At 41.7% G+C, this 25,412-nt stretch overlaps 1 protein-coding gene across 4 annotated transcripts in view; it reads right to left on the bottom strand.

The window, feature by feature from the left end:
- The window catches only part of UNC5D (unc-5 netrin receptor D), a 161,307-nt gene that overhangs the window by 58,184 nt on the left and 77,711 nt on the right, over positions 1–25,412 (bottom strand). For all 4 annotated transcript variants that reach the window (XM_054804681.1, XM_054804683.1, XM_054804682.1 and 1 more), the window contains exons 3-4: positions 19,852–19,995; positions 15,332–15,435 (exon numbers count right to left, since the gene is read on the bottom strand). In XM_054804681.1, coding sequence (XP_054660656.1) covers positions 15,332–15,435; positions 19,852–19,995 — 248 coding nt within the window. The remainder of the gene's footprint in view (positions 1–15,331; positions 15,436–19,851; positions 19,996–25,412) is intronic.

The raw sequence follows: 25,412 nt of genomic DNA, 5'->3' as shown, positions 1-25,412 counted from the left end.
GCATGTACACATCTCCCTTGCTTGTGGGAGAAGACAAGTGGTTGATCAGAAAGGATCAACGTATTTGGGGACTCCTCATTTTGAGAGGGAGACAGTTGGTAGAGGAGCTTCCTTAGACATAAAAGGAAAATTCAGTTGCACAAAAATCACAAAAATAAAAAGGAAGAGCAAGAACAGCTTCAAGGGTGATTAACAGACTAAGAAAAAAAAAATACTATGAGCACATGGGTTCATCAAAAGATACTCACTTCCTAGCAGATGACATTGGAATCTGCACTAAAGTGTCGTAGATACGGAAACACTTTACTCCAAGGACATCTTGCATTTTCCCCTCCCGCCTCTCCCCTAGAGCACTAGTCACAACTGACAGTAAACCAGCTGCTCTTGCTACGACTGTGAGGTACAATTTGGCAAAATGGGCGCTAGCTAACGTGAGAGGATCAAAACCCGCTAACGCAGTCTGGTTTGCTTCACGCAAGCTGTGCCCAAGAGATGGTTTTGTCCTGGTTGGTGGCAGTGCTCTCCCAAAACCCGCACTCAGTCTAGAACCGACTCCTAGCAGATTGCTCCTTCTCTCACTCAATCCTCCCGGCAGTTCATCACACACCTTCCTTCTTCTGCTCCAACACAAACTGTACCATATGTTACTGACATCTTGAATGACTCTGGCTAGGAAAAAACCCACAACAATTCTAAGAGAAGCTTTCTCTGTAGCTTTGAAGACGTCGCATATCCTTCCCGCCTGCTTCTGAATGCCTAAAACGGGGAAGGTCTGGGAGATGCTCGGCTATGCTTCTCTTTCCCAATGACCCTTCCATCTTTTCCTTTCACAGCAGCCCACTCCCTGAGCAAAAGCTGTAGCGTTTCTGAATTCTAGTTGCCCACATGACGTTGTTTTACTTTGTAAAAGTACGTAAATACACCAACAATCAGAGGACAAACAGCGTTCTACCAAATAGATCTGATCCTTCTGCTCACAAACCTTTGCTTTCAGCATTCAAACTCAGAAGTTTGAATCCCACTGAAAAGGGAATAAAAGCAGCTGCACATTAAAGTGTTGTGCAAAAGTGCTATATGCTCTTCGCAGACTCAGAAATACAGCGGGTTCGCTGGATTATAAAGTTGCAAGTATCGGAGGAGATTGCCAAACATGCTGAAGACCTAACCTTCAGGCATCAGGGGCAGAAAAACCAAACAAGACCTCTAGGCACTAACCCAGCACTAGTAAACAACCCCCGCAGTCATTCCTCCTGCTGGCCAGAACAACAGGCCAGTATTGATAGAGCCTCCAACTCTCTTCTTCAGTCAAAACATACACCACTGTGAAGTTTCCAAATCCTCGTAGGACTCTTTCACACAATTACCTTTATTATTTATAATTATAGCCATAAAGTCTTATAACTTCTCCTTTCATGTTCAAGCGTTCAAAATTAAGAACATTTCTGAAAACAGTACCAGAAAAATATATGCCACTGCAAAACAGTACATCAAAAACAGAAAAGCCCAAAGCATATGTCTTTATAAAAAGGAATTATCTATTCAGGGGAACTACAAAGTTATCTTTTTTTTTTGTTGTTCTCATTTTAGCAATCTAATTCAGAAGTGTTTTGCTCCAGTATTTCTACTTCATGACCTCAGTAGCTCCTGGGTGTACTGATTTACTTAGAACAAGACAAATCCCAGAAGGAAAACAAACATTTTCTCTACTGGAGGAAAACACAAAACACAGTTCATTCGCTTGCATGAAATCCAGCACATATACTCATCTTGGAGAGAACATCCAAGGATTTTTTTCAAATAAAGGGTATATGTGCAGGGACTAAGATGCTTCCAATAGTTGCAAAATGTACAAAATCAGCAAAAGAGGCACCTGGAGATATCACTAAGGAGACAAAAGAGAGCTGACAAATGCCATTGTTTCAAATAATTGGTACAGGTAAAAAAAGGGTACGGGTAAAAAAATGAAGTGACAGATTTAACGCATTCAACCAGCACAGAGGCAGACTGATACAGAGAGGAGTATAATCTCAAACTGCACATTAGGATGGCAGAAGGCAACAAAGACAGCGTAAGTGTTCCTCCTCTCTCCAGGGGCTGGTCTAAATGGGAGCAAAAAGGCTGTAGCGAAAGGAACAGCTCTCCGCTCAGCTTGGTGGCGTTCTGCATACTCGTGGTACAGCCCATGAGTTCAAACCACGCTAAATACCTCTGAGCTTGATTTCCAAGATAACTCATAGAACACGCTTACCTGAGACTTGATTATCTTTTCGCCAAATGATAAACGCACGCCAGAAGCAGGGTTTCCCCAGCACTGGTATATCGGGTATCTCTTCTGGCCAGCGGACGTGCCAGTGATGAACGACTGGTCCAGTCAGACAGACCGTACCTTAGGCACAGGTGTGAAAACTAAACTGAGGTGACGGCTGTGTTACAGAACGAGAACAAGCGTTGCTCTAACACACAGAGAGTTCAGATAAATAGGGTAGTTTTACACAGATCTTAGACAATCTAGGACTCCCTGAGATTGCTCGCATGCAATGCAACATACGTTGTATGTGAAGCTACGGAGATGGGCAGGTCTTTTATGACGAGCTTCAACAATGGGCAGCAACACTGAACGCATGAAAAGTGCTCAGAGCATCCCTACAAGGAGCCACTTAGAAACTCCTTTTGACTCAAATACTCCAAAGGCATTATTTCATCTGCCCATGGCACTTTGTTAACACTACGGTTTAAAACAATTTAAGACAGTCAAAGTCTTAAAACACGTCGTTATTATATGCAGAGGCTCAACAGCCAACTACGCATGACTCACGCAGCACACCTGGCTGACCTTGCTTGTCATTCAGGTGTCTTTTAGAAGGGATGTTTCTTTGCTAGTCAGCTGTCTGCAGTGGAAACAAGGACAAACGTTAGGAAAAAAGCACTGCATTAACAACACGGCTTCTCTGTAACATTTCAGAGTTGCCGATGTCCAAAAAAGAGCACCCAAAATATATCCAGTTCAATGTGAAACAGCCTTAGCAATAATGTTTTCTTAAAATGGTGATCACATTATAAACGTCAAATAAACTCACCATCAACCTAAGGTGCACAACCAGGTATCCCAGTTTGTGTAACTGGTTGTATTGCCCTGAAATACATACAGCTAACAAAATCCACTGAAATGTCTGTAACAGATTTAAAAGACAACCAGTTCTACGAAAATCATGTCCTGTTCATTCCCCACTTACGCAGAATAACTCTGAAATCTAAGGCTTTTTATTTTAGCATATTGAGCAATAGCACTGAAGTGGTTTTTACAAGCACTGATAATCACAAGCCTTTTTTGCCTTTGAAACCTGTTCTTTGTTTGAACCTCTACAGAGTATTACTCCAGGCTCTGTACTCTGTGTAGTACAACTGCTGTTGTAATACCTAATCCATGATCTAGGTTGAGTAAAAAAAAAAAAAAAAAAAAATAAAAATTCAGGGCATTGAAGATGAAGTACTTGAGGAAAGAAGACAGAAAGTTAACACTGAAGCAGACATTTCTCTCAAAGAAGCAAGGACTGAATACTAGATTTGACCAAAGATGAAAGAGCATAAAAAATTAAACTAAATCTTGATTCTGTTTCTGTGTTTTCCATGCTTCTATGAAGCAGTCACAGGCTTAAACAAAAAGGCTTTAATTGAGCAGATGTTTTACAGAATAAAGAGGCTCTACATATTCTTAAGTAAGACTGTCATGTCCTGAACACAACCAGCATGTTGTGTATTATCCTTAACAATGGCATAAAGCATGAAAAAGGAAAATGATGAAGTTGCTCTTAAAAGCAGCTAAAAATCTGAACTGAACAGGGCATATTTGTGTCTGTGTGCGTGTGTGTGCAACGGAGAGAAATGGCAGAATAGTAAAATGCAGAGCAAATAAATTTGGAACAGAAATTACTAGAATAATTAAATGAGCAATTATGAGTAAGCTGCCGCATGGTTTCAGTCGAATAGAATCAACACTTAGAGGTTGTTCTGTTCCATTCGGTAGAGTGTGTTGAGAACTGATAAATGCAGATTAAGGGGAAGGTAATTAGCTTCTTTTAGAATCTGTAAGTACTTAATTCTGTAAGAAGTTTGTGTTCTAAGCAGGTTCAAAACTGCGTTGTCCACAGACGCAGCCACTCAGTTCCATTAGCCTAGCAACTGCTGCCTTCATCCATGGTATTTTTCACCATACGTACAGTGTTGGGTAGCATCTAATAAAAAAAATCTGAATTGCTTTGGATTCTTGGAGAAGTAACAGAAAAAGAGCAGTAATGATGTACATACCCGGCAGAAATACCTATTTTCGCAGCTAAATGAATAACTGGTCCTTGCTCTGCGAGTGGTGCTCAAGTTAACGGAACCTTCACTCCCCACAGACAGACTTAGACCATTAAGGCTATGAAAAGTCATGATCTGCTCAAGGATTCACACAGTGTGGCTTGACTCTGGAAACATTTCTTGTATTCATGTGTGTGTAGTGACAGTTTCAAAGTGATATCTGTACTTCATAATTCTTTATTGCTTTATGCCAAAACCGATCTTGTATACAATTCTACATGGAAAACACTCATAAATGTTTAAGATATTTGGGCAGTTCTTAACATCTCTAGAAGATTATGTGGGATATACATAAACTGTCATTAAAATGTTGCTTTGTAGACTAGAGGATTTTTTCCCCTGAAATGTCAGTATTTTAAAGGTACAAATCATAAACAGCAATACCATAAACTATACATACCAATTCAACCGGAATTTTAAGATCTTGCATTTGTCAGCTGGCTGTCACCCAAACGAGCTGAAGGCTGCATTTGCCCTACTCTACGTGTAGCACCTCAGAGAACTTCTTAATCATTTTAATACCTTTATATCCTAGAAGTCTGACCTGCTAACCATCACACCATAGCATGGACTACTTCAAGGCGAATGGATCTGTTTAGAGACATCAGCAATTACCATCAAGCTGGGATTGGCAATACGACCAATTTTTCCCACAGAAACAATACTCCTCATTAGCAGCTTGCAGTAACGCGTCAGCGCTAGGCTGAAGAGCTGAAGTGTAAGACAACGCTCCCCCTGCAGAAGTGCTAACGGCGTGCGTGCTACCAACCAGCTACAGAGAAACAGGCAGCGGTTCTCAAATGTGGAAACCTACTTTTCATTACTAACAGCAAGAGATAAGAATTTGCACCATTCCTTCGCAACGCAAAAGGAATTTATTTCACTGTTCCAAATGGAATGTCATCTAATTTTGTCATGTCTAAGTTACCTATTAAATTTCTTACAGCTTCCCATAACTTTATGATTTTAAAAATGTGAACGTTGGCTGCAGTGGTTGCTTCAAAGTAAAACCCATCTATAGGAAGAGTTTACACGTAGATAAATAATAATTGAGACATATTGCACATACCCGAGCTCAGTCTTGAAAGTGGAATGCCTTTGGTGAAAAATGAAACACATTTATTGTATTTGTAACTAATGTACCTTAAAAGTAAAGCAAATATTGATATTCCAGACACACGACCCAAGATCTATAACTAACTGTATAAAACGCATGCTGTTTGCATTTAGTAATCATACTCTGTTTTCTATAACTAGAAACAAGATTCATTGAAGACTATAATTCACCAGCCTTTTTTGCCATAGTGTTTTACTACAATACCATTATCCTGCCATATTACATTTTACTGTATGCGTACAAGTCCCGTAAATACACAAGCCTATGTAAAATAGGCAGCAATGACTCTCACTACTTTTGGAATACTTGCAGCTATTGGATTTTATGTGGGTTTCACATTTTGTTGATGTGTTTGCAATGGAGTATGTACTGCCCAGAAGAGAAATGATTTTACATTTCCATTAAAAGCTATAGCGGTAAATAAACCATCAGAACTCATGCAGATATTCACTGGAACATCTACAGCAGTCCATTAAAATGTCAAAATCTGTGTTAAACATTTGAAAAAGTAGCACTGGATATAGCACATTTAAAACTTAAATGTATGCATATATTAAACGATGAAGATATTTTAGAGTATTCCACAAACCTCTGCAGAGCACTCAACACAAGTTAACATTCATCAGTAATAGTTCAGCACAACAGCTGCCCTTTTATCATCAAAAAAAAAAAAAAAAAAGGAAAATTCAAAATCAGACAATAGATGTAGAAGGAGCTGCAAGTTGCTACTAATGCTCAAATATGAGCTATTCGGAGATTTAGTCTCAGAGAGTATTTATTTGTAATAAAAGGGATTTAGAATAAATTTTAAGGTCAACTTCTGCTCAGATTTGCCCCTCATGCATCACGATGGATTTCAATACTGTTACCCGTCAGGCATTTCTAGTTGGGAATTGGCTCCCCTGGGCTAATACCGTATTCAGCACAAAACCGCAGGTCTCACACTAAGCGCTGCAGCGTTGCTCTAGCGGAGATGAGCACAGTCTAGTGAGCTGAAGATTTTTTTGTTTTGTTTTTATTTATTTGAAAGCCTGAAGTTTATAAACGCTTAGCTCTAGTATCATGGTTTATATGGCACTTCAGTACAAAGGGACTGACATTTCTAAGAAACAGGATAGATCTACAGTAACTACCGAGGATGGCACAATTTATTAAATTCACCACAGGCCAAGTCTGCATTTCGGTGGCAGTTTTAGAAGGTGCTCCATCGATAGGACTATCCGCTTCACACCCTCCTTCAAATTTGAGAGATACTAAGTTCACATTAAACCCAGGTCTCAAGAAGGTGATAGAAACTCCTTCTGATGGTTAATGTCAGTACAGAATACGGAAGCTCGCTATCTAATTAAAGAAACATTTAAAAACCTGATTATCAAGCCCACTGAATTAAACAGGAACAAGCTATGACAGCTGGAGAAATGTAAAGCCCTTTGGTCGCTGGTGGAAGATTCAGTAGTAATATGTCTCAACATACCACACCACCTGTCCCAAATAGTGAAAGGAACTTAAAACCTGTGGTCTAAAAAGATTACTAGCTACAAAAACAAGCACGTATTTTGCTCCTGTACCAAAAATAATTACTATTTTACTCTCTGAAGCACTAATAAGGTAGAACACACAGAACAGAGATCATCCAAGTGTTTTCCAGGTTACTGTTCAAGACTGGTTGGACAACAGTCATAGAGCGCAACATCGCGACTATCAAGAACCAGACAGTAAGAAGGAATTGCCATCAGAGAACTAGAAAGGACGTTATAATTTATTCTGTTTGCTGACTGTCGCAAGCCACCAGGATCTATTAGTCATATTGATTCCAGATGCTACAGCTAAGCTGGTACAGGGCTGCATAAAATGACAGAATCAAGTTGTCCGCATTCTTCATTGCTTCACTTTGAAAGTAAATGATTGTGTCACCGGGAGGCAGTGACTCCAGAGCTCAGTATGTTCTTAAAATTAATAGAAAGAAAAATATCTTTTGGCAAGACAGGAAAACAGTAAGGTATGATTAGGGTTACCAACCTGCCAGCATTACGGATATGAAATCTTACCAAAGTTGCTCTATATAGTCAAGGTAATAGGTCTGAACAGCACTATATCATGGTAATGGCAGGACTGTAATACATAGAAAATAGCAGTACAACACGTATTTCTCAAGGATGAGGGCTTAATACCTATTTAGAAACTCACAGCTTCCACCTCCATTGCTTTGCACCTTGTGTATCGATTTAAAGCTGAGATCTGTAAAAAGCGGCCAGGTGACCTAGGCTGGCTGGCTTCGGGACCCAGATGTGTTGAACTCCTTCAAACATCTGTGTGCCCCCCCCCCCAGGGCTACAGAATCTTACCCACTGTGGTAGCATCGAACACTCTCATCGGCAGACTATGCAGGGCATCAAGCACACAATCCCAGTGTAGTTTCCTACCCCTGCAGCCTGAACCACACAAAAGCTGGTTTACACCCATGGGGGCCCCCGGGGAAGCCAGCTCTACGCTGAGGGTGAACAAAGGAAAAAGGACCTCAAAGAGTATATGCTCTACAGAAGAATTATTTAAACGCAGGAGGAGGAGAAAGTATTAAACAGAACGAAGGAGAGACTGAAAATGCTAATACTCTGAATATACACCAAGAGCAGATATCTTGTCAAATGCAGCAAAAAGGAGGATCTATTTTTGATGTCTTCTCCCCCACCCCACCCCCAAATAAGAAGAGTTTCAAGAAACTGGAGAGAACATAGACTAGAGAAAAACTATTTAAAGGAAGAATAAAAGGTCAGCTGAGAAGATAAGGAAAGACCATGCCAGGAAATTCACTGGAGAAGATATATAGGAGAAGAAACAAAAGAACCTATTATATATCGTCCTCTGTAAAACGGAGCTCTGCCTAAACCCCATCAGAATCACACGAACGGAAAGCACACAATCTGTACCACTTGTTGACTGAACCACACACTGAAGCTCTGACTTCAGCACACGACTACTGGGCTGATCCCACAATGGGCTGCACGACTGCCTCTTGAGAAACCTTTTTCCAGGATTGGGATGAATGAAAATACCTGAGGACTTGAGAAGCAGGGGTGGGGAAGCAAACAGAGGGGCCACTGAACTCCATTAGCACCATGCAACACGTTCTCTCGCTGTTAAAACAGGCTCAGCTACACCTCATTTGCTCCAGCCAGTCTTCATTTCGCATTTTCAAGGCTGAACTGTAGCCATTTATAAGCCACGCACAAGACTTAAGAGCCTGGCTAAAGCTGAATGCAGAGTGTATTTTATGCAAGGCTACAGGTTAAGGATATCCTCTAAAAGTCAGCTAAAACCAGCGTAATACTTTCTTGGTGCGAGACAAAGGAGTGCACCATGAATAACTGCTGTGTCTTCCTAGGAATAATGCAAAGTAATAAACTCACACAACAACAATAAACAAGCGCACAACACATATACAGAAAACACAGCACTGTGCACTGGAAAAAAAAAATAATACAAACCCAAGTCTGAGATGTATTTTACTTCAATAACATGACGCACTTCTCACAGCAGCTGAGGCTACTCAGACATGGGGCCGGCTGCCCACGAGGATGAGAATCTGCACCTGTACCTGATGTACGTTTAGGGATCTATCTGAGCCCACGGAGCCTTGCACGTAGCCGCGTGCTAGCCCAGGTGCCACAAAGACTGAACTGGCGTGTAGTACCTCCGCTGAGCTAAGCTGCTCCGCACCAGCCCCCGTATTTGTTTCAGCTGCCGTAAAGGTTTCTTTCCAGTAACAGAGGTTTGTGTGCGAAGGAAGGCTACCGGTGAGTCAGACTAGCAGGTAATGGAGCTCGAAGAAATGCATCATGTATTATGGCACTGTCAAATACGCCGCTTTTAAAAATGTCTTTTTAATAAAGAGAAACAAATTTCTTCAAAAAGCTGCTTGTATATAATGAGCAAGGTTAGTCTTGTGAAGAGACGCAGATATCAGTAGCGAGGCTAAGGATGTTGCTCTGGCAAACTGAATATTCAACTCCACATCTTCTGAGACGAGGACTCAGCCCTCCCTTTCCTCTCATTTTCATCAGGGCAATGCAAACCAAAAACACTTCCTCTGACACCCGCGGAGTGAAACGGGCTCCGCAATACAAGGATCGGGCCCAGAGATCCGAGCCCAAGGTACCACCTGGCAGCCCAGCAAAGCCGACCAGCAGACAAGGCTTCACTGGAGACTTCAGCTGATTCCTATACTATACCACAACTGCCTCACTGCATACGCTCCAAGCTAAATGAGGCCTCTATTGCACACAATTAATAAACATATCTATGGGGAGAATCTGTTGTGGGGATTGAAAGCCAGAACTGTCTCTTCCCTAGGCCAACTCTGCATCAATAGTGAAAGAAATGGCTCTGGTCCCACCAAGCCTGTGCCAGCAGAGACTCTGTTATATTTAAATCAACATTTGCCACAGCAGGGGATTATCAGATGGTCTACTTAAATGCTGGATTTTCTTTTTTATTTTGATGTTTAACTCATAAAAAACTGAATTTATTTGGGTTGGGTGCTGATGCCTGCAGGCACAGCTGCTCACCAGCTCTGTTTTGCTTGCCATGTGAATGCATGAGGAGAGGATTTAAAACCTTTTCCCGGTCTGCCTAGCGTCAGGATTTGGGTTTTATTACTCTCTTACTGCTGTGGCAATGCACCCGAAACGCCCCAAACCCTCAGCAACCTCCCACAGTGGAGATGTGCAGAGTTTTCTCATTTTCCCTTCTTCAAAGAGGCGAACTCCGGAGATTGGAAACCTGCTAACGAAGGCTGCAGACACAGAAATACAGCGTGGGCTACGGAGTGAGTGAGGACAGCTGACCCGGACCTCACGCACACCGAAAGGCAGCACATTCTAGGAGCTCCAAGAGACAGTATGTGGTTATTACCACGTTTAGAGGTAGGTGCCTATCCTGCCCAAACAGAAGTCAAAATGATTTCATAATTTGCTCAGGCTGTCTAAAACTACTTGAAAAACAATAGGTAATACCTCGGTTCCTCAGTTTTCTTCACTGCTGTTGCCACATGCGGTTTTATTAGTAGTAAAAGCAGGCACATTCAACAGTATTTCGTGCACAAGAGATGGACTTTGGCTCCATGAAGAGCGTAATCAAATTCTTGGAAAGAGAACGCAGATTTAGAGAGATGCTCCTTTATGTGTCTTTTACTTAAGACCTAGCTGACACAAGCAACTGGAATTTGCTGCTAAATGAGTCAAGACAGCACAGTGCGTTTCAGCGCAGCATTAAAATCAGTGCTTGCCTCAGCAGGATTTGGTGCTCCTGATTCATGCCCATATCACGTTAAAGCTGAGTTAGAATACTGCCGCTCTTTATTTGTAATCCTCCCTGATCGTTTGCTTTCACTAATGTGTTATTCAGCTTAAAGACTATTTACTAAAACTGAACCGTATCAGCACGCAGAGCACTATGTCACGCGAGCTTCCATCATTTGTAAATTAATTGATACAAGCCAAGTTTTAAGCCATATACACAGTTTAGGTACATTTAAACTATGGATCCAAACCTTGAATCCGTATTCTCCTAACTCCTTTTATACATATTGTGTGCAGAAATTAACGCACAGAAGCAAAATTAATCTGGTTATTTTCATTGCTACTGGTGGTGAGATATGGAAGCCTTACCCATTCTGGAACAGATGGTACAAACACAAATTTCTCCCAAATTGCAAAACTAAACTTGATCTAGAGGAATTCTCTCTAGACGACGTCTCTGTGAGGTTTGGTCTTGATCGCTGTACGATCTCTGTGTCACCCCTGCAGTCCCACCCCAAAAATAAATTAAAAAAAAAAAAAAAGGATTAGAACTGAGAAGCACCATTGGCAAAGCTGCTGGCTGTGACGACAGCTCAGGAATTCTCAGATGCGGACCCCTAATGCTGCTACTCGGTTAAACACTTTTTCCTGCACAAAAGGGATTTGTGAGACGTTGCTGCTGATGGTATGTAATGGCATAAACATGCCTGGGAAATGCTGATCTGTTTAGTGACAAGTACCTCTGCCCACCAAGAGCTGCTGAGTTCCACTCAGTTCTAAACAAGGAAACAACGAGCAGTGGCTACAATCGCTGAGGTGAGTGACTAGAAAGGTGGAAGGGCATGGTAGGGAAGAAAGGCTCTCTCTCCTGGTAATTCTGAGGAAATGATGATGTCAGTCATCACTAAAAAATATCCCTGCTTTCCACTTCTTACAGGACTAATGACAGGATTTTTCAGACTAAGCTGCAGTGTAGATCAAGAACATTTACTATTAATGCTTCCATCCTTAGATATAAGAAATCTTCAGCACCTCTAAGCTGCAGAAAAACAATTCCAGAGATGAAGATTTATATTCTTGATAATGGGGCAGGCTCACATAAATAATTGAGCTGAATTTAAATTTCATTCCAGTTGTAGAGTGTCTGCCTCTTATTGAGCTGCATTGCATGATTAGAGGTTTGACTATATCAGTCCTTCATAGCCGTTGTCAGAAATAAATCGCTAAATTAACTTGTGACTATGGCAAGCACAGGAAATGTGTGCTCTTTGGGAAAATAATGTTCCTGAACTTCTGCACTTGATGGAATAATCAAAATCTTCCCAAGGGATTCAGACAGATATTGGCATGGTAACATGAAAGGGGCTGGACTCTCCTATCCATTTTGTTTTCAGTTTGCATTTCCAGGTCCATGCAGAGTATGGATTAAACAAACAAACAAACAAGAACACCACAATTAGCATCTATTTTGCATGTAATGAAACGGAAGATGAGCTGCTTTGTCCGTAGTTATTTCAAGCCTTATGTTTTCATCTAGGGCTTCATCCAAACTCTAATGAAATAAATTCTTGTATCAGAACCATAGATTTGTTGCCAGCACCGGGTGTGGAAACTTTCTACACTTCTCAGTACCCATGTAACAATTATTGAGCAAGACTTACTGGCTATCGCAGTTACTTCTCATCCATATGTTAAACAGGGCAGGCCATCTTTAATTTGAAAATGCCAAGTTTATAACCTCAAGCTGACTGCCACAGACCGAAGTCATTACTTAATTGAACCTGGTACCCAGTTTCTAAAGACACTGAATTATTTCCAGTAGACTGTTTACCTTGATGAGCACAGAATTAGCCTTGCATCCTGAGCCTTTATGTGACATTTTATTTTCTAAAGCAAATATGACCCGTTAAGATTTACAGACTTTATTAGCAGCAATAACAATTTTACTATCAACATCAGTAAATCAGGGTTTATTGAGAACTCTACAATTTTTATCTGTAGAAAGCAATGAAAATGTCAGTTTTTCATCGGATATAATTCCTAACTTTCATAGCATACAGATATCCTGTTTAATTGTTGAGTGCAAAGCAATGTAGTTCAAATAATTCTCAAATTCTCAGTAGAATTCAAAGAGTGTTGACTGAGAATCACCAATTTTTCCCAAATGGCTGAACTCCAACAAAGATAGCAATTTTGGCTATTTAACTATACAGAAATTGGAACACAGTCAAACGTATGCAAGCAGTTCAGCAAACCATACTGGTTGGGTGGAAGTGTACCTATCATAATTTGTTTCTTTTGGTCTCAAAGAAAACACGTAGATTTTATATAGCTTTTCGCTTGAAAACCTTTTGCTCGCCTTTAAATGCTGCGCTTTCAGAATCAGTAACAAAACCAAGCTGACAGATATGGTAGCGTATTCTTCAGACTATCTCAATAGCCAACGTAGAAAAGCGCACGATAATCTCCTAAGGAAGGTACTAAGATCCTTATCCCATAAAAGGCCACACAGTGCAATACACAAGGCGTATCTGAAGGCTACAAAGTTTTGAGAAACTGTATTAGGCAACTGAACAGGAAAAAATAAATGGTGGTGGGTGAAAGAGGGCTGAACCCAAGAAACGCCTTTGACTAGAACCGGGAAGCCTTTGACAGTGCCTACCTGTTGGACAGAGAGACCTGGAGCAGCACGTCCGGAAGGGAGAACAGGGGAAGGAAGAGGAAGACGACCGGAATTTGAAGGCACTGGCCAAGGCAGAGTTCCTCCATGAAAACTGGGCTGCCGGCTCCCAAGGCTGGCCCAGGACTGCAGGTCAGGTACGTTTCCATGGCTAACAAAGGTATTTTGCAGCCAAGTAGCAAATCAGACTCCGTTTCACTTTGTACCTGCTTGTTTCCAGGCTTTCTGCTATAACTCTGCACTTGATTTTGGGTGTTTTATTAACAAACATTCACTTATTTTACTATAAAGTCTGTCAATTTTGTGGAACAAGGGGAACCTGGGTGAAAGGAATAAGCAAAGTGGAAATTTTTACCACAGATAGCAAATTTATCTGAGACAGGATACAGTGGCAATCTGGAGGGATATGCGGTCAGAAAACCTGGTTTAGCAGTGACATTCTGTCTGAGAGAAAAAGGTCACTGAGGTTGCCAGCTGGTGGCTTCAGGGAAGCTCTGCAGGCAGCGATCACCATCCCTTCCGCAGAGAGCACGGGCAACGAATCCCTCACGCACCAAGGGTGTTCAGGCCACTACACCTTTGGAAGTTTGCTTTGTCTACAAAATAGATACGTTTACCAGAATACGCATTTCAATATTTTGGCAATTGTCTGTAATGCAGTATCCATTTCTCTAGTAACACTAAACATGAGTAAAAACAACACACAGCCGAGGAGAACGTCGTAGCAGAAATTTGAATGACGGAGTAATGCACATTAGACACCTAGATACAAATTCATCTACCCACCATTCTTATTTCTAACTCGTTTGCCTCTTGGTCTTCAACACCTGGAATCACAGAACGGTTTGGGTTGGAAGGGACCTCAACGATCACCTAGTTCTAACCCCCCTGCCACGGAGGGTCCTTCTACCTGATTTCCAGCGTCTTTTGCGTCCCAGTTTGCTGCAAGTCTCCTCTCTCTATTTTCAATTGCATCTGCTCAACATGCTTCTCCTTACCTAAAAGGACACGTGTTTCTTTGGAGTTTATGTCTCCTAGCTTCTTTTGTTCCTTCAATTAGAACTCACCGCAGCAACAGTGGAGATAAGGGGCAAAAATAAACTTCCGAGTGATACTCTTTGTCTTACTCATCAAAAGATGCTCAGAGCACGCAGCGGAGTGGGCAATTAGAAATACAGAACAGTATTACCGGGGCCGCTCCGCAGCTCTTGCCCCGCGGCTGAGCCTACACTACAGCCTGACCGTGGTAACTGCAGCTCGTCTCCGTGCACAGGAGTCGGACTGAAACTACCGAGCTCCGTCTTGGCGTGGCAGCACTGGCTGACGACTGCTTTTTGACAGGTAAGAGCAGTGTGATGCCATACCAGCTTCCGCCATCGTGTTTTCTTTTTTTTTTTTTTTTTTAATGTCTCTCTAGCAGGTTTTTAAACACAACCCACTTAGAGCATCTTCCTCCAAGAACGGTCTGGCTGTTATCATTTTAAGGCATCCCCATGAGGTTCCTGTTAAGATTCAACTCTCTTGACAAAAAACATGTTTAAAGCTAAGAAAAAAACCTCCCCAAATTATTATTTGCAGCAGATTTTTCTCTCTCCAGCGACAATTTATCATAATATTTTTAGTTTTGTTTTTTTCTCTTTATTTTTCAGTGAGAGAAGTCATTTATGGGAAAATAAGTAACAATCTGTTTTCAGTTTGTAAGCATAAAAGTGGAAAATTGTATCAAAACTAGGATTTTTTTCAGCAAGCTTTCTGGAATTCTGACAAAAAGCCATACTTTTTTAAAAAGCCACATACTGAAAAAAAAAAATACATATTTAAAGCAGTCTGTGAGAGAAGAACACTGTAACCAACACTGGACTTCGCAAAAAGCCTCACCTCAGCCGCAGGGACTCCCTCAGGTGGCCGACAGTGGAGAACGATCATCCCTTCGATAGGAACCTCCTTCCCTTGGGGGTCTTGCTCAAAGTTTTTCCGTAAATCTGCAGAGTTGAATGCAATAATTCATTATATCTCCACAAGCCATCCCTCCCCACACAGCACTACGTGGGCTGCAGAAGCGAGCACCAACACCGCTCCGCTGCTTCTCTCAAGCGTGTGTATAAAGCAACGGACAACCGAGAGCTACTAATTCTTCCCCGGAGGAGAGGCAGAGAAATCCTGTCACCTTTAGTCGTGTGTCCATTTCTCCACCTTTAAGACATGATCTGCGTGTGACTAGAGAGACGATCGATATTAGAACCCACAAACTCCGTGGTTCCAGTTGTGCATTCAATCTCTCAAGCCATCGCCTTTCCAAAATGGGGGAATTAAACGCAAGCGCACCACCGAGGTATCGTTAGGGTGCCGTCAGAACCAACCCAATGAATCCAAGACTGGGCGAATAATTTTCCTCGTACATGCTACTCCAGATGACTGCCAGGGTATTTGATAAAATGTTCTAAGCTAGATGTTTTGTTTAGATCGCCTACATGCTGCAAGCTGGAAGGAAAGGAAGGAAAGGCCTGAGAGCAATCCCACACATTCCAGCCTGGCTGATTACAAGATTGCTTCATTCCAGGTACCACGGCCCAGCTAATAATTCAGGATAAGAAACAGGGCATGTTGTCTCAGAGTCACACCGACGTGGCCGCAGCACTTCTACGTCCAAATGTTTGGGGAAACCAGAACAGACACAAGGGAAATCTGTATCCAGTGCCGCTGACCCAGCCCAGATGTGCCAGTGAATACCTACAGTTGTTCTGGCTGTGAAAGGAAAATGGGACAGGAGGAATGTCACTTCCTACATGTGCTTTGAGAGTTCGGATGTTTCCATCACACGTACTCATTTTCTTCAAACAGTGTCTCAGATTCCACAGTGTGGATTTACTGATTTAATTTTCTCCATTGCTTACACTTCATGAAATACACCCCCTTAAAGAGCAGAGGCTCTGAATCAGTTATGCTTTAATATATTTCATAAAGTACATTAAGACTTACTTTAGCAAGCCGGTCACTAGAGAAAGATGCATGCAGTGCATGTATTCTCCTTTTTATGATTCTTTGTTAATGTTGATTCTTTTTCCCCACAGATAACCAATATCTTTTCCAGTACCCTATTTAAAAAGTCATTCATTAACAGTTAGGCTGCAGTTGTGCCTACAAATGCCTTTATTAGGATGAAAAATGGAGTAAGATCCATCTTCTCATTTTCTCTGCATTCCACACTATCATAAAGAAATACTTACCTGCTTTTTCAGAGAAATATAAAGTGCTGTAATGCTTTGGACTTGACTCACAATTCAGAATCTCTAGGCTTTAAGTGCAAAAAAAAAAAAGAAAAAGAAAAAAAAGGAAAGAGAGAAAGAAGTCGACACTGCCACACCATGCATCGCAATGACAGGCACTGTGAAAAAGCGATGGGTCCTGTGTGCCATCACAAATTGGACCTACACGTTCTCATCTCTAGTCCTCTAAGGGTACTCCCTAAGTCAGGAATCTGTGCCCTGAGTTAAGTAGCGAGGATCCTCACCACACACAGGATGAGGCAGGTCCAGGAAAGGGTCAGCCCGGGACGCTCGTGGGGGTGGTTTATAGACATCTGTTGGCAGCTATTCATTTTCTCTGTCTGGAGTACTGACGAGTCCCATCATCTCTGCGCTCAAGAATTGCTGTTCTTTTCATAAAAAAACATGGCTTCAAGTAAAAGCAGCACAGCGAACGGCCAGTACAGGAACACAGTTCTCAGGTGAAACATTCAGCCCCAGTCGGTACATTACCAACGGCAGAAATGAAGAGCGCTCTGGAGCGCCTGCGAGGTTAATACGATATCTGCAGTTATGGATGGCAGCTGGGGATGTGGTTTGCAGAAGAACCGGTACCACGGCGGTGGGTTTAAAAGTCCCAATACACAGCTCCACCTGCTTCTGCTCATTCTGATTTTTACTCATATTGCCATATTATGGGGTTGGGAAATCACAGTGAGGAGAAAAGTCAATAAAAATTCAATTCAGAATAATAGTCCTTTGCAGCTTAGCAGTACAGGGGAATTATTAGCTCATTCAATGTTATGACAGTTAATGCAGTAAAATAAAAAATTGAATTTACACATATTTACACATTCAAACTAAATCAGCCAACAAAAAAAATCTGTCATTTATAAAATCAAGGAGTTGTTACGTTGTCCTATTACTTATCTCAAATGTTTATTCTAAGTTATCCTGTTAAAAGATTTATGAAGAATCCTAGAACACTACCTAATAAAGTTACCGTTCAGAGTTTCTTGCTTGAGACTCCCCAACCCGTTCCTCCTGCCCCTCATCTCCTTCCACAAAGTATTTCCTCTCAGCTCTTTGCGGCTTGTTGCCATCAATTCCTGGGACTAGGTCTTTGAAGACCTGAACTGGTGATTTAAAGGGAAAGAGTTCACAACAGATTGCGGGGAAAATCATTTCCCGAGTTCTCTGCTAGCAGCACTGCTGCAAAAGGATGGCTTCAGGCTCTTGTTCTGTTAGAACAACGTAGTAGATCTAATTGCAAGGTAAAAACTGGATGAGGCTTTGAGTATCTCCTTATAGTGACAACTCTATTTGGGTTCTGTCTTTTTTACATCCCTCTTGCTACGATGGCATTTATTCCATTTTCTGTTTTTTGCATATTTCAAATAATGATCTGTTGATTGTGAGGTATAACACTACAGCAAACTATTTCAGGTATGAAGAACAGAGATAAACTGAGCACTTTCCATCTGGGGACAATGGCTGTCCTCTGCTCCCCACTGTATTAAAAATTCTGGAATGAGCCTTCTATGCTAAAAGAGATTAAACCAAATAACCTCCCTTCCCCCATAACTCTTAATTAATTTACAGTGGTGGTGTTTACAGCTTAACATTTGTCAGCCTACAAGACCAGAATTATTCCCTTTGTTTAAAGTAGGAAGCAACGATGCCCCGTAAGCAACAGGGACAGCAGCGACCATAACCACATGGCCTTCTCCACCATTACCACCGGTAGTGACTCTGGCCCATTTGGTATGGTTTTAACCGAATAATTCACAGCTCTGCACAGTGGAATTCCTTTCTAATCCCGTTATGGGCAAGCGGCAGGCACACAGAATCATTTCTAGGCAGCTGAACAGCACAGTGTAACCAGGTAGGGTCCAGTTTCTCAACACTGGATGTCACACCACGTGACTCTATAGGTCATGCAACTGGCTCCACAGTCAAGGCCTTGCAGAAGGCACGCGGAAAAGCAGATGTCAACAGCTGGGAACACACCAGCCTCAAATCCGTTCCCACCTTCGGTCACAACGGGGATGGCGGTGACATGGAGTAACCTCACCAGTCAGAAGCTGATGAAGAGGATTGTTGTTAGTCGTCTTTCCAGACAAGAAGAGCTGATCCTCTGTGTGACGTCCTCCAACATGGGAAGCACACGCTGAGCTTGTCACCTCTTCATTACATCCATGCGATATATGGGCTGCCTCTGAGAAGCTGTCGTCTGATTTTCCAGTCCGAGGATGAAGTGCAAGAATAACACTTTCACCTTGTTACAAGAAGGAACTTTTTCCTAAGCCACTTTAACTTCTCTGAATGACAGATTCAACCATGTGATCTAGATTTCACATCAACTGCGTAGTTAAAAAAGTGGAAAAAATGGAAGTTTCCCTACCTTGCTTATGAATGATTTTATTATCTTCTGTAGTGGCTCTTACAAATGTCTATATGAACAGCATTTAATTTTTCTTTTTCTAAACAATGGGTGCTTAGTCCCAGAGAGAAATGACAGAATTTCTGTAGCAGTTTTAGTTCTGTTTAGGATGTTTGTATCTCATTTCCTCCGAGAAAGGAGGGAAGATATTTTTTCCTCTACTGATTGGAATTATTCAATTTTTCCTACTTTTATCTCATTTTCCCCACAGCTTATCATACCTGACGACAAATGATATGCTTCAATATTGAAAACCAGATTTAAAATACCATGCTACAAAAGCTTCTAATATATGCTTGCTTTTTTTATTTTTAGACCAAGTGTAGAAGACAGATATTGTTAAATGTTTTTTCATATTTTTTTGACCCCTGCAATCAACATGGAGCAAAAGGGCGATTTTCAGGGTATTTTCAATTTGCATTAACCTTTTTTATTACATTCCATTGTTGTGACACTGTGCATGCGCAATCCAGAATCTCTGAAACAGACTTGCTGAGCGTAAATGCAAATCAATCAATCAATCCATATTGAAATAAAAGAGAGCTCTGAAAAAAAAAACCCATGGCATCCTGCCTGTGATATTCCTACAGTATCTCATAGGGAGGGCTTGCAAAGACAGCAGTACCTTACCAGCATCCATTTATATTGAACCCTAAAAGAAAGTATGTTGCCATACCTTACAAAACCTAGAGTAACAGAACTTTACTCACAAGCTATGCGGACAGACGCCTTCCTACTCTTTGAGGTCCCTAGATGGCTCCATGCAACACACTGGCACCAGTAATCTTCCGGCCCGTGAAAATCTTCCACCTGCTGTCTCGTCACATTGATGAACACCTCTCGGACTTTCAATCCTGAAGGGGAAAGATAGAGAAAATTAGCTGATACAGGCTATCTTACTTGGGCATAAAGCTAAGGTTAGCCAAACCTTTTCTTTTAATTAAACAATTCCATTTTTAATCAAGGCAAAGCTTTAATTACTTTGACAATAATATACTGCCACTAATTAAATTCTAAAATCTGAGTAGGTCATAATGCATTGAGTTACAAGAATTACCCACCCACTGTGGTCTTTGCAAGAGTATAACACCTCCCTCAGAACCCCGTCTCTTGTGCCTTTTGCACCCAGAATGTTTATCTGGAATTTTATAATACACAATAAAATTGTCTTCCCATCTAACACCTCAGTGCCCTCGAAAAACTTTCTGAAGTAACCTGGTAGGCCCCCAGTCACATCAAACAGGCAGAACTAGGCACGTATGACGGGAACTAATCAAACGCCCCACTGAATTCCAGCCTGTTCCAGCCACCACTGCTGCCGCTCCATCCAGCAGCCCGTTCCTCGTATGGGAGGTGTCTCACACCGCGGCAGAGAAAGCTAAGCTCAAGCCATTACAGCCTGGAAGGAGGAGGAAAGAAAGAGAGGGGAATAAATTGCACAGCTCACAAACGGAGATGGTCCTCTTCACCACCCTGTCCTTCTGGGAAGCCAGTGAACCAGCTACAAAACTGAAGCCTTGCCTTTCTTAACTTTCACAAACAGCAGTGTTTATAACATCAAACAGAAACCTTGCTTATTTTACACCGTTTCCCAACATATAACCTTGCTAAGTTCATCTGCAGGGCAATGTTGTCGTCTACCGCACATTTGGCTGTTGTTTATCACGACGAACGCGTATCTCTCTCCTGAGGTAGGAATTAGTTTCACCTAAAGGGCTGAGAAAAGGATCTAAGGGAACAATCAAGGCTAGGCAGGAAGAAAGATGGGGAAAGCCCTGTGCTTTTTCTTAGCCTGCCACCATTTTCATAACCTCCTGGGCACAGGTGAAATTCAGCAGTATTGCCCGTCAGACCAGAAGCATTTGCTTCAGACAAAGCTTGATGGTAAATACGAGACATCAAGAAGCCTTGTATACCTGACACCTCGGTTCACGCACTTGGGAAGTTTTCCATATCTGCAACTACCTTTGGAAATATAATCCAAATCTGGGTTAGAAGGCATTAGGAATCATTTGAAAGAGCTAGTCAGAAAAACATTAATTTGAAAATAGAAAACATTCACGCCTACTACTTTCTTCTCTCTCCTCCTGTGCAGTCCCAAGATACTTATTTCCCCTTCACTGGAAATGAATGAAAACTCAATCTGAAAATATTTCATGCCTGTGAAGTTTATAAAGCAGCAAGAAATTTCTAAACCTGAAGTCCATAAAAATTGGCTTCCACTTAATCTCAGGCATCATTAACAGCTGGGTATTTCACTTCTGAAAGGCACTAGGAAGTCAACGGGTTCCTTCAGTAAACAGGAGAGATGGGGCTCACTGGAGAGCAGCAGGGAAGGTCAGAGAACCTTTAAATACTATAAAGCAATACACAATTTCTGCTATTTTTCCAGCAACAGGCAAAGGGGATTTTTACTTCTTTTCCTTTAGCCTGTTCGGCTTGCCGTATTTCACAATGATGCCTAAAGTCATGGACAAACCTGCAATAGCTTCCGAAGTCACCTCAATCATCATTTTAGTCACTCAAATATTTATTCACTCTGTAATAAACAAATAGAGGTTTCCTGGTTGGTTTTATTTGCATTTTGTTTTTATAAATATGTTGATGTGGTTTTCAACAAAACTGTTTACAAAACATCCCTTTATTTTCTGCCCTGGTGAAAAAAAAGCCGTTATGAAATAAACCCAGCGTGTGGAGCTCAGCAGTTCTGTCAGAAACTCCTCTCCTTGCTGACACGCTGGCCGCAGAACGCACGATGAAAATGCACCATCTCAATTTGAACATCCGAGCTGCTCTGACTGCGATGAATCCTCGGATTCCCAGTCATACAACCATTTTGTAGATTGATCTTTATAGGTAAGAGCAGCCACAGTACGTTCCGTTAGAGAGCGTCTGGGTCCTGGAGACCTGACACAGCAGGTACTGACTGGCTGAGGACCTGGTGTCCCACCACGCTGTGTGACACCGACAGCCGTACACTTTCTTGTTACTTACCTACGGCAGATCAAGCTGCGTGCAGTCCCTGAATGATCTCAATCAAAGCTACAAAGCATCAAAGCCCCAGAGACTCCAAATCCAAGCTGCTTTGCAGCCATGTCCAACGAGGTTGCAACCCATCTACTTCAAGCCTTCTTCGTCAAGGCTGTAGAATGATGAAGTCCTTGACAAACACTGACCTAAGCTGGCTGGGAAGGCACAGCCTCCTGCTATACCTGGCTGTCCTCCCCTCCCACGATCAGCGTATTCCCACCATGACCTCTAAAGTAGCATCTTCCTGGGGAAGAGAATACACTCCCTGTCACCAGCCATTAACTACAACCCTGCTGACGGTGCTGCCGTTCACCCACCCGCTTCTGCTACGTCTTCTCCCGTACTCTCAATTTCTGAGCTAGTCGAGGAATTTCTGGAAGCAGCAAATAGAAACAAGGGTATGAGAACTGCATATTACATAGCTTACTGGTGCATCCATGCTAACGACGACAGAACCTTTACTGATACCGAACAAAAAAATCACATGATGATGATTTTTTTTGAGAAGCAGAAGCCATTTCTAGGCTCATTGGTACTGTAAAATTCTGAGCAGTTGTCAGTGAACACAGGCATTTACAGCTTCAGATTTTTTTAAGGCAGAATATTCTCCAGCCCAGCTCTTCCTTTCATCGACACATTATTTAATCTATATATCAGCCTATATTTTCTGAAGCAACATTTAATGTGGTTTGAATCAGGCAAACAAACAGCACAGGATTTTGAGAAGCTGGTGGTTCAGCATTTTGAGAACGGGACAGGTAGGAATTCAGGTCCTTTTCAAGGTCTCCCAATCTGCCAATAGACAAAATAAATGCCTCCAAAATAGCAGAATCACAGAATTGTTGAGGTTGGAAGGGATCTCTGGAGAACATCTAGTCTTTGGGGAAAGTTATGGGGTTTTTTATAGGGAAAGTACACCTATTTCCATTTGTTTTAGAAACAACAACAGAAAGCAAACCAATTGGGAACAGAGGCAGATACTCTTCATTTATCATCACTATATTTCACCAACAAATACACTCACCTACCCTCTGCATCTCAAGAAATCCAGAAAAATTGTTCATAGGAAATGACACAGAACAAAAAATCCATGCAAATAAAACCAGGCACATAATAAACAAGAGCAACATTTTACCTGTGACTTGTATGACTCTAATAAGCACTGCAAGTCCAACCCTTTAAATTATTGTGCAAATTATAACCATCATCTTTTGTCGTACAGTACAGCCTTACAGAATATAAAATTATGACTATGGTACTGATATGCTAATAAGCTTTCTGCACTGTTGGATGGTTTAGCTGCAGATAGACTAATGCTGGCAGCAGATGAATAATTGCTCTCCATGTACTAAACATAACAGAGCTGCACAGAACTTACTTCAGCATTTGTCAGCTTTATTTGTTTAAATGAGAAAAACACTGACAGCAGTTATTGCTGTAATCCTTTTATTTATCAGACAAGAAAACTCTAGTTACTCCTAGCAGGTCTGATCCTCTGGTGAAACCAAAAGTTGAAATATTTGTAAACTAATGCTGCAGTGTATGCAGCAATGTTCAGGCAAGAAAAATAAAGCAGAAGGAAATTAATCAAGCCTTAATTATTATATTTTTATCACAGTAGCATCTACTAGCTCATGCTCTCACTTTATGAGGCAGAGTACACAGAGAGACCAATGTTCCTGTTCTGCCACATTTATGGAATGCCACGGGAAAGGCACACTATGGATTACTGTCTTTTCTGCGAGTCAGGAGACGAGGCAGGAGAGGATGAAATACCTTGGTCTCTAACCGGCCAACTGACTGTGCAGCGCAGAGACGGGAACCTGTACCCATCGTAGCTGCAGCATGTCTCAGCTTCCCTGCCCTGATTTTCTGCACAAACAGCAGCAAACCCACAAAGGAGACTTCAGCGCAAACTCTTCAAGCCCACCAGGACCCCTTACGTTCTCAGGCAGCCAGCTCGTGTTGCAGCCCATAACTACAAAGCTCACAAAGCTACAAAAATCCTTCCTCTCCTGCTGCTCCTCCTCTTCAAATTAACAGTGACTCCTGTGTTACTCTAAGATTTCTATTTCTGTCCTATAAAAACAAAATCCTGCGAAACTGGATCCCGTGTTCATCACAATGACAACACACACCCATTGCCCACCACAGCTTTCCTGCCTGTCCTTTTCCACGCACACAGCGCAGCGCTGTAGGAAAACCCCAGCAGCAGCAGCAGCGCGCCTTCGAGTGCCGCCGCCAAGTACTTCTTGCGTACGCCTGGCCGAGAGCTTGCTGGCAGGAATTTATAGAGACGCTAAGATGCATTTCTTGCATTCAGCGTTAAATTTCCTCTTGTTTCTTGTTGCTGTTTTTCATCGCTTTCCTATACATCTTCTCAGGATTTGAATCACATAACAAATAGCGGAAGGATGGCAAAGGACAGACCCGTTTTAACGTAGTGCTCACTAAAGGGAGGTTACACACCAGAATCACACCCTTTAACCAGAGGCACCATTCTTGGCATAAATTCTAGTGCAGTTTTTCACAGATGGAGCCCACGCAGAATGCTGTGCATGCTTGGTAACAGTCATGTTTATGCCCCAGATTTGACTCCAGAAATGAGAGCACTGGCAGCATGCGCATTAATTCTCAAAAAACCCAATAGTCTGTTGTTTACTGCAGGCTAAGGAAGAGTTCCAAAATAATTTATGGATATGGATACATCCTGGTGAGAGAATACCCATGCCTGTCCTTCGACTTCACAGTGTACATAGCCTTTACTTACATTTTTGCGTCCCAAGGACCATTACGGTAGTGTTTGGAACACACGGGTGCACCACACTTACGTGTGGGGAGCAATACTTTTCGGGTTAGCTCTGTCCCTGGGCTAAATTCAAACCTGCAACATTTATATTCCAGAGCCCGTTTGCTAACCCTATGCCTCCATGTCTCACACCTCAGTGTTACTGGTGTTATTTTAAAAAAAAAAAAAAAAAAAAATTAAAAGATCTAATGTTACTTTATCTTTTTTTATTCTGCTATTAATCTAAGGCTTACCAAACATAATTGCAGTATTCACGAGATAGATTTTCATTAACCATATGGAAGAAAAGCATTTAGGGACGACATTTCTTCTATATTGATTCAGCAATGCCTTCAGAAGTAAAGGTTATGCCTATTAAATTATTTTTGAAAAGGTAACTGTAAAAATTAAAATTCATCCAGATTAGCATTTACAAAAAGCCTTTAGTATGAA

Source organism: Grus americana, chromosome 26 (assembly GCF_028858705.1).
Source record: "Grus americana isolate bGruAme1 chromosome 26, bGruAme1.mat, whole genome shotgun sequence".
NCBI lineage: Eukaryota > Metazoa > Chordata > Aves > Gruiformes > Gruidae > Grus > Grus americana.
Note: the sequence above shows the minus strand (reverse complement) of the source record. Positions and strands in the feature narration are given on the sequence as shown.